Here is a 10,455-nt window from a genome sequence, read left to right as displayed (position 1 = left end):
AGTGATTATTTTTTAATATTGTTTTTTCGAAATGGTGGGAAATTCTACCACTTAATGAATACAAATTCTTTTCACTTGTACTTTATAGTAACAACTTGTTGTCTCTACAAGTTATAATATTTTGAATTTTTTTTATTTTCGTATATTCTGATCATTATTAAAAGAAAATAAAAAAATATATATGAATTTAAAATGTTGTAGAGACGACATATTGTCTCCACAAGTTATAACATTTTTTTAATATTTTTTTTTCATCAAATTTGAATTAAGGAAAATTAAAAAGTAATTATTTTTATCCTATAGAGACCACATATCCTTTCTATAGAGTTACCAAACTTAAAAACAGGAAAACTCTATAGAGACAATATGTTGTTCCTATAGAATAAACTATAGAAACAACTTGTGTAGTATCTATAGATTTTCTCCCCACATGGTATTTTTCTTATAGTGACATTACTTTAATCAACCTTAGTTGTGACAGTTTGAAGATAAATAGATGCTAAGTATATAATATTAAATTGAGAGAGGGGAAAACATGAGTAAGAAGAATGGGTTGTGTGGTTAATAAGACATGAGTGAATTAGAAAGAGAGAAAATGGTGGGAGTAAATGTGTGGTTGGTATTCAAAAGTTTCATAAATAGTAAATTTAGTGAGTATATGAAAATATGATTTTTAATATATGATAAATAATTGACGTCTAGATATGATGAAGTTATTCGTAAACCAAAACGTATGATTGATCATTGATGGTCACATATAATTTTAATTTATGCAGAAAACCAAGGCTCATATATTTGTTTTATAGAATATTAAACAATATCACAATTTATAATCCAACTGAAATTAAAAGATGCATTAAATTATATAAACTAATACCAATAAGATTTTATTATTAAAATGTTTAAAGAGACAAAACAAGTGAGTTATAAAGAAATAGTACATTGCGTACTTTTGTAATTTTTGGATTGTGATTTGTGAGTGAACGAGACAGACGACTAACCTTTCAACTGAAGTTTGTTTAAAGTTCCCAAAAATGTAATAAAATGTTCATTTTATGATTCTAAAGAACACGTAACAATCTACTTATTTTCGATTCATTAGTGATGCTATACAATATTTATATAGGACTGTTAGTGATGACAATTTTTTATACGACTAAAAAGTATATACAGCATAAAAATAAGGGGAATAGAAAAGTAACTAAGTTTGAAAAGTGTTTCAATTAAGTTACTCATGGAAATTTTCGTTAAATTGGGCCACAAAATCTTCAAATCGAGCCCCACTGATTTTTTGTGCGTCAAAAAAACAATGGAGGATAAGATGTTGAGGTCGGGATTTGCAATGTGTGTGTGTGTATATATATATATGGGAGGTATATTTTGAGAATATTGATGAGTTATAAGAACTTTAAGAATTCAATATGGACCACACATTTAATTAAATGAGTATGTACTATGTGGCTGATAATAAATCTGATTAAAAAATGAATTAAGAGACAGAATAAAGATTTTTGATAATTACACAAGTTTAAATGTTAATTACACGGTGTGTAAAAAATAATGTAATTTTTTTTACATTACTTACACTTACATTTTACATAAAAAACAATTGTTACGTTGAGTTCTTTTGAGTTCTTAAAACTCAAAGTGGTTCTCAAAAGAAATCATATATATATATATATATATATATGCAGTTAAATTAAAAAAATAAAAAAACGTTAACTATATTAAAATTTAAATTAGAAATAAAAAATAAAATTCACGTCCCCACTCAACGTTAACATAAAAAAATGATTTTCTATGTGAAATAAAAAGAAAAACACTATAAAAACATGTCAAATCATTTAATTTAATAAAATATTTAAGTCGAATGACCTAATTAAAACACTTTTAAAACTTGGGCGACATAATTTAAAAACTTTTAAAACTTAGTTACTATATTATGAAATTTACTCCCAGTAACCTTTTTATGACCAGGTTAGATAAACGAGTTAAACATACCATATACAAGTTATACAGATTTTAGTATGTAACGGATTCTGATTGATGTTCTTACACGAATAAATATAAGGATCGTGTTCTTCATCTCACATTCCTCTGAACTTACTTTCTGAGTAAATTATTACTTAACATATTTGTTTGTTTGTTTCATACTGAACGATTTTACATGTCAACCCGTGAACTTAACCCAACACACTTGAATTGGTTTGAAATTAGGGAAAAGAAAAGAAAGGGGTAAATAGTTTCTAGAAGAGATAATTAATAATTCTGATTTGTAGGTGATCACTCATTTGAAATGACAGATCCTAAAAGTTGTACATATACTGTCAGCTCTTCTACGAATTTTGAAACTTACATGTCATCAGACGAGAGCTAACAGCACATATACAACTATTAGCACCTCTCAGCTGAAACACACAAAAGAACTTTCTCTCTTCTAAAAACCATTTTTACCTCTCGTTTCTTTCCGTTTTGAGAAAAAATATTCCAACACAATCGACATCCTTTATAAGTTATGGGCATAGAAGTATAAATATTAACAACTTGAAGGGTGCACATCGAAAAACAAAAAGGTGAACACTTCCACCTTATTAAACCTTATATAAGATATACCTAGTCAGATTCTGTTTCGATTTACTTCTATACCTCTCTCTCATTAATGGAACTCCACGGTCTCATCTCTTACACATTCTTCCTCCTTTTCCTCTTCACCATCACCGGTAACATTCCCATCATAACATCTCATTATATTATTATTATTATTATTATTATTATTATTATTATTCATTCATAAACTTTGTATATGTACGTATAGGTCATGTAACTACGGATGCCGTAATATTACGACCCACAAAGCTTTTTGTGTTCGGAGACTCGTATTCTGACACCGGAAACAACCCGAAGTCGTTGGCAAGCTCTTGGAAAACGCCCTATGGTCTCACCTTTCCCGGAAAACCTGCCGGAAGATTCTCCGATGGACGTGTTCTCACTGATTTTGTTGGTATGTTTTATGTTCCGTACACTAATATACACAATTGTCACGTGGGTGCTAAATTATATACTAGTTTTATTTATCGTGAAACTCGTTTCATATGGTTTTTTTTATATAAATAAATAAGTGTGGTTGTTTAATCATTAAACTCATTTTATATTTTTCAATATATTATTTTTTTTGAAAATTAATGAGATGACACGAAGAGTCAGGAGTTAGATTGATCTTTAGATTTAGATGGACTGAGCCCGAGCTTAACATTATAGTTGAGTCCACCCTGGCTTTGTTTCGCTCGTTTAGAACCTTGGTTGCAAGCAAAATAATAAAAAAAATTCCTATTTTTCTGATTTTTTGATTAATACACACATATTCTAAATGAATTTTATTAAAAGAGAAATATAAAATAGTTCAAAATTAGAAATATCAATAATTAATTGGATATTACTATTAATGTGGAGCAAAAATTGAGTCTTTCCGTCTATCTTAAATTGTTTTTTTTTATATCAAACGTATGACAATTATTTAATAAAATTATTCCTAATTTGGCACGTCTTTATTATAATTTTGATTGAATTTTATCCTTGTAAATATATCATGTATATTAAAAACTACACTCTAGATGTTTCATATATTTGATAAGAGAAGCATTATCAAGTAACCCTTTTATCATATAATGCAAATAAATAATTCATCCCATGGTGATATATTATATAAAATTATTTCAAGTAGTTTCGTAAAAATAGTAAAATAGATTTCGTTCTTTCTAATGAATGATGTGATATATGCTACCTTTAAGTAAATAAACTCCAAGTACATGATAAAAGTGGAGGGTGTAGGCTGTCCCACTTTATGTTTCTGCTTTTCGCTTTTCTTTTTTCTTTCTTCATTGATTTAATAATTTTAATATCATATCTAACGACATTTTTCATATTAGTTCTCTCTCTTTTTTTTTTGGGTGATATATTTATTCTTTAGAAAAAATGATTGATACCGATCGTTTTCACCACTTTTGGTTCGTTTGTTGTTTTCCTTTGATCGTTTTCTGTTTCTTTTCTTTAGTTTATAAGTGAACCAATGACTATCAATTCACAACTAGACTAATGAGTATGATTTGCGGGTGACAAATAATGCTGATGTGGCATGTCTAGCCTTAATCGAACGTCGCACCCTGCCCCTCACTTCAACCACGACGTGGTTCAAATGAGCATGTTCACATCGTTCATTATCCAATCATGTTTTTTTTTCTTTCTTTAATTTTTTTTCTCATTCTTTTTAGTTTTCAGATAATATAAATAAAAGTATAAATAAATGAAATAAGGTGACGCCATTTTAACGAATGATCCAAAACGATAGAAAGAAACCCGTTAAACCCATAACGATAGCCTTGTGATAAAAGATAAATAATCTTTTCTTTCATTGACATATCATACATTTTTGATGGCTTACAGTTGTACCCCTCAACTTATAATATAACCACAAAGGACACTTTAGTCTAAACCATTTTGCTTTTCCTTCATTAACCAGTCAATCTTTTTACATGCTTCATCTTACAAAAAGCATAAAGGTCCTAACTTAAAAATTATGATAGTTTAATCAATAATCATGGAATGCGTATATCACCAAAAACTTATAATTTATAACAATATTGAAATCCTTTCAAACTTAAGGGACTAAAATGTAAGTTGTACTTGCTCATCTAAGTCTTAAAGGCTATAATTTCAATACCTTTTATATGAATAAATCAACTCTTCTTTAAAGAAAAATACAAACACACAAAGCATAGTGTACAACTGATAATGCATGTGAGGATTAGTGTAGCTTTATCTTTGTGTGGTGCCATTGCCCATAAATTAAAAAGTAAAAGAGAAAGCACAAAAGATTGCTTTTGTGAGTATATATCAACATTTTAGTGCCACTATGCCAGCCTTAAATTGTCCCCACTGTTTCCCATCTTCTATGCTAAAAAATATTATTTATATTCCAAGAAACTTAAGTCCTTACTGATCATATATAAACTCCAAAAAATTGAAGAATCATTGTAAAGGCTAAGAACCACTTTTAACGTGTCTAATATGCTTGATGACTACTTTTTACGTGATAATATTTTATAATAACTCGAAGACATGTCATTAGACTACTCGTTGTGCGGTGACGCCCTGCCCCTCAAAATCATTTTAACCAAAGTTCATCCGCTAAACCACAACACTCTCATCATTGAAGCGCGTTAGCTAGTTAGTGAGCCTTCCACACTTTGTGTGGGAGGCGTTCAGTTTTCTCTGTCCAATAACATGCAATCACACATATTTTATTTTTTATTTAAATATTATTTAAAGCATAATGTGATAGTTAAAGAGTGAGTTAGTTAAAGCTCATTGACGACTCTAAATAACAATGATATGAGCATGTGACAGGGTGTTATGTATCCTTTAGTTAAACCACAACGGGCAGTCTTAACATTAATTACTTCTATCCACTTATAAGCACACCATCTGGTTACATATAGTGTGGCGAGCACAATATGTTTTCCCATTAATTACGAAAATGCCACCGCGTAATCCAACAGCGAAAAAATGATTCTCAAATTTTAGCAGTTCTTGTTTGTATCTCATGTCTTAACTTTCAATATGTTATAACTTATACATAAAACATCTTTTTGACCATTTTAACTTTATTGTATTTGTGTAAAAATTTAAAATGATTGTGTTAAACATAAGTCCAACAAGTTACTTACAAAGAAAACACTAATATGGTTTTAAATTACAGCTAGGTTTATGGGAATCAAATCTCCATTACCATATCAATGGCGAAAATACGGCGAACAAAGGTTACAATACGGAGTGAACTTTGCGTATGGCGGGACTGGGGTATTTGACACGGGTAATTTTCAGCCAAACATGAGCGCCCAGATCGGGTTTCTTGAAGGTCTAATTAAGGAAACGGTCTATACAAAAAGTGATTTGGAAGCATCTGTGGCTCTTGTTACTGTTTCGGGCAATGACTATGCGGCTTACACGGCTTCAGGTGGCTCGGACCAGGTAACCTTACCTTTATTCTTTTTATTTCATTTTTCAAATTTGTCACCTTGGTTTTGACATGTTATTTAAGGCATTAATGTGGCTCGTTTTACAATTTAATTAATATTAATATTGTTTCAGGCATGTTGATTTTGACAAACTATGGACTTCTAACCTTTTTTGGAATTTTTTTCCAAAAGAGTGTTATGGAAAAAAATATTTATTAATATGGTGTTGCTACAAAAATATTTACTAATTACCTGTTTTGGATTTCTCTTTCTTAAAATCATTTACCAATTAAGTATTTTTGGATTTCTCTCATTTAAAATCATTAAATAGCTTTTAACTTTAATAAAAACCAACATTTCTTTTTAATAAAAACAAACTATTTTAAAATTTTGAATAGCTGATTTTAAATCTTACTAAATAATTTTGTTTTTTTTTTCCTTTTATTAGATAAAAATGTATTTTATATAATAAAAATACCATATAGAATATATAAAATAACAAAAATAATACATATAACATGCCTTTCGATCTTTATAAATAAAAAAACATAATAAATATAATGTTTTAAATTCTCTTGTTTATAAATTTATATGTTATTGGATAACATATAACTTTATAAACAAACTAGTTTTAGCATTGAGAAACTATTTTTTTTATTAAATAAAATTGTCTCTCTTTTTTCTATACATGTTTTTTATTCGCATGTCTCACAATTTAGAAAGATTTTTTTAATCATATTATTTTTAGTACTAGAAGGGTTTGTAAAAAAGATAATGCATATGAAGATTACACTAATATTAAAAGTCCACATAATAAAACAATTACCATTATAGTAAATATTAAGTTTTGCTAGCGTACATTGTTGTGTAATGCATGTTAGTTTATTTTTTTAATCAACATTTTATTATATATAAAAGCATTGCTTTATGTAACAAGATACAAATTAAGGCACAATTTGTTAAAAGAAAATGCTATAATATTTTAGACTAAGAATGTCGTTTAAAACAACGTTTCACTTAATTTGAGCTCCTATATTGATCTATGAGTGTACATATTATTTTTATTATATAAAATACATGTTTATCTAAAAGGGGGTTGCGGCGCAGTTTGTCGCCCGCTTACCTTCCACTTCATTGTAAATCGTTTGGATGCTTCTATGAAGTATTGTTAAAACTTAAAAAAAAATTTATTTCGTTTATCTAATAAAAGAAAAAAACAGAATTATTTAGTAAAATTAAAAATAATCTATTCAAAATATTAAATTAGTTTGTATTTGTTAATAAAAAAAAGTTTGTTTTTGTTAAAGTTAAAGGTTATACAATGATTTTAAGAGAGATAAAACTAAAAACACTTAATTGGTAAATACTTTTGTAGCAACACTATATTGGTAAATATTTTTCTTTACAACACTCTTTTAATAATTATGACCTTATTTTTTTAAACTTAGGTGTTTAAAGATTTTGAAAACCTTTTGACGGTGAAACCACCATCTTCTTTATCTAGGCTTAGGATAAAATTGTGGAAATAAGAAAATTGATAAAGTTTCAATAAGCCAACTCATACATTTTTTAACTATAAAAATAATTAAAGTTTCAATATATTTCAGTATACAAGGGTTTGGATCAAATACAAATGAAATTAACGTGCTAAACGTGAGAATCAAGTAGAGTAATTTTATATACAAGTAAAGTAGAGTAATTATCATAGAGTAATTACATAATTACTCAACTTATATATATATATATATAATTACTCTACTTGATTTTCACGTTTAGCACGTTAATTTCATTTGTACGTTAACCTTCCCCTAGTATACAAACCATCTCCTTCATCTAGGTTTCAGACAGTCTTAAATTGAAAACAATACGAAATAGTAATTAAATTTCAGTTTTGTTATAATAAAGTTACTCATACTTATATTAGTATAGCAACCATTCAAGTTTCAATATTATGGTATTTTTTTCTAATAATTTTTTAAACTCGATGGCTTAATAATTATGAAACTTGGTTATTATTAATGAGCTTTTCTTTCACATTTACCTAATTACCAGTAGTTTGTATTAAACTTAAAAAAACTAATCGTTAAATAGTTATCAAGTTTCATATTTGTTTCATTTAAGTCACTTTATTTTATAATTTTAAAATTTTCACAACAGTGAAATTAACTTCACACATGTTTTATAAAAAAATCTTGTTCACTAAGTTTATAAATTAATTTACTTGACATGGATTATGATTTTATGTTATTGAATGTAGGGTCTGCCCACATTCATTAGAAGTGTTGTCAACCAAATGTCGATAGACTTGAAGCGAATTCGTGATACTGGAATACGAAGGGTGGTGGTGACTTCCCTACAGCCGATAGGATGCCTCCCGAGACTAACGGTCTTTACATCGTACCAACAATGTAACCAGTCCCAGAATTCAGCAGCCAACTTCCACAATCAGTTGTTGCAGCAGGTTGTGACGGCGCTCAACAATAGCACCAAAGATTTTGGTGCTTTCGTCCTTGATCTTTTTACCACCTTCAACACCGTGTTGAAAAATAAAGGAGACTTTACAGGTATGTCAATCGTGTTTGGTTGGCTTGTTGAGTCGGTGGACCTAAACACAACTCATATATTTCTTCACGTCAACGGCATTAACCCTAGTCTAAACATATCTAAAATCATGTAACTCGAACACGACCTAGTTAATATAAATGAGTCAAGCAAGTTGTAATGAGTTGTAATCAAGTAGAAAAAAGGGGTTCAATGGCCGTAAATGGGTTGGCATGTTGACCGGGTTACGTAAACAAGGTCACCTGAAAACGACTTATTATATTAAACGGTGTAAACAGGTCAACCTGATATGATATGAGTTGTTTATTAAACGAGATAGATATGAATACTTAAAATTTGATTTTTTGGGATTGGGCTTACATCTTAACTTTTGGGTCTGGGCTTTGTTCAAAATATGTCAATTTAACAATTCACAAATTTAATATGAATCTCAGGGAGCTTAAAGTTCGATACTCCATTGAAGCCATGTTGTATACCCACAAAAAGTGATGCTAACTGTGGGAGTCTTGATGAAAACGGGAACAAGTTGTATACGGTTTGTAAAGAACCCGACTCCACGTTCTTCTGGGACGGGGTGCACCCGTCACAAGCAGGATGGCGTGCTGTGTATTTAACTCTTCGGTCTTCGTTGAACCGCATTTACAACTAAGCTTCTTTCTCGTTTATTTCTTTGGCTTTTGTAGTTGTTGGTCTCGTTCTTTTCTCTAGGGCGTGGCTTTGTTAAGATGGGTTGGTTTCTTAGGTTTGTAAAATTTATGTTAGAAATTGCAATACAAGAATGCCTTTGGCACATTGTATTCAAAATGCATAAAACCTATTAAATTGCTTTGTTTAAGGTTTTTATATGATTATTTTAATAATACTTATTGATTTTTTTTTCATATTAAAATTATATGTTTGGGTGATTGTTGTTATATACATTGTTGAATCATGTATAATACTTTCGCTGACTCTATCTCTATAATTTACTTCAATTAATCATTATATCAAAACTATTGTTCCCAAATTAAAAACTTCCTTACATCTCATTCTTTATATCTATATGTTTAATTAAATAATATTTGTGTTCTTTTTTTATATTAGTATTATCTATCGAACAATCACTCTCAAAATTATATAAATGTATATATAGAATGAATATTGTCTTTATATTTAAGGGTTTATTGGATTTTAATAATTCATGTTGAATAGTGGTTGATAATTATCCCCATTTATTTTATCGTCACTGCCGATCTCAAATTTAAAAAAGTTGGCCCCCTTGTGGTCCACCGTTAAAAAAGACTTAACGGCATTATACATTTTTCCGAATTTCAAACTAATGTTTTAGGGCTTTTGATCGGAAGGAGGATACGAATCGACTTATGTAAAACTTAGTTTGAAACGGTGATCCAAACAGTGATCCAAACGACTTGATTTTTGTTAGTTGTAAGTTCGAACACTCGAATTGAAGCGTTATTTCATCGTTTTGGTGCACCGTTTCGAACTAATTTTTACATTGATCGGCTCTTATCCGTCTTCTGATCAAAAGCCCTGAAACATTAGTTTGAAATTCGGGAAAAAGTATAACGCCGTCTAGTCCTTTTTAACAGGGACTATTGGAAGGCAACTTTATTAAATTCGAGACCACCAATAGTGATAAAATGTATATAGATTATTATCGGCAAATACCATTTAATTGTGATTATTAAAATCCAATAGAACTATATTTAGAGTTTACTATTGTTAGATATTGAACTAAATTGAATAGATGCTCAAGAGTTAGTCAATGACAGTTGAGTTAGATTGGTTATGTCAAAGTTGGTAAAGTTGAAGATGTTACTCAGCTGTAACTTCAGGGACTGTTTTGTTACTCAGTTGTAACTTCAGGGACTGTTTCTGT

At 29.2% G+C, this 10,455-nt stretch overlaps 1 protein-coding gene across 1 annotated transcript; it reads left to right on the top strand.

Annotated features, from left to right (window-relative positions):
• The first annotated feature begins 2,659 nt into the window (after positions 1 to 2,659).
• LOC143635902 (GDSL esterase/lipase At5g03610-like) lies at positions 2,660 to 9,444 on the top strand. The gene is made up of 5 exons (XM_077103616.1): positions 2,660 to 2,720; positions 2,816 to 3,001; positions 5,756 to 6,027; positions 8,272 to 8,578; positions 9,011 to 9,444. Exons 1-5 carry the CDS (start codon positions 2,660 to 2,662, stop codon positions 9,223 to 9,225), a joined length of 1,041 nt encoding a protein of 346 aa, XP_076959731.1. The 3' UTR covers positions 9,226 to 9,444.
• The last annotated feature ends 1,011 nt before the right edge of the window (positions 9,445 to 10,455 follow it).

The sequence above is a fragment of the Bidens hawaiensis genome, unplaced genomic scaffold (genome assembly GCF_021521415.1).
Source record: "Bidens hawaiensis isolate Kalapana, Puna unplaced genomic scaffold, B.hawaiensis_p1.1 tig00007738_1, whole genome shotgun sequence".
Lineage (NCBI taxonomy): Eukaryota > Viridiplantae > Streptophyta > Magnoliopsida > Asterales > Asteraceae > Bidens > Bidens hawaiensis.
Note: the sequence above shows the minus strand (reverse complement) of the source record. Positions and strands in the feature narration are given on the sequence as shown.

Excerpts from the sequence above, each read along its gene's own strand:
- LOC143635902 (XM_077103616.1), top strand. The coding sequence starts at position 2,660 with ATGGAACTCCACGGTCTCATCTCTTACACATTCTTCCTCCTTTTCCTC. Across the intron at positions 2,721-2,815 it reads TTTCCTCTTCACCATCACCG|GTCATGTAACTACGGATGCC; the intron begins GTAACATTCCCA and ends ATGTACGTATAG. Across the intron at positions 6,028-8,271 it reads CTTCAGGTGGCTCGGACCAG|GGTCTGCCCACATTCATTAG; the intron begins GTAACCTTACCT and ends TATTGAATGTAG.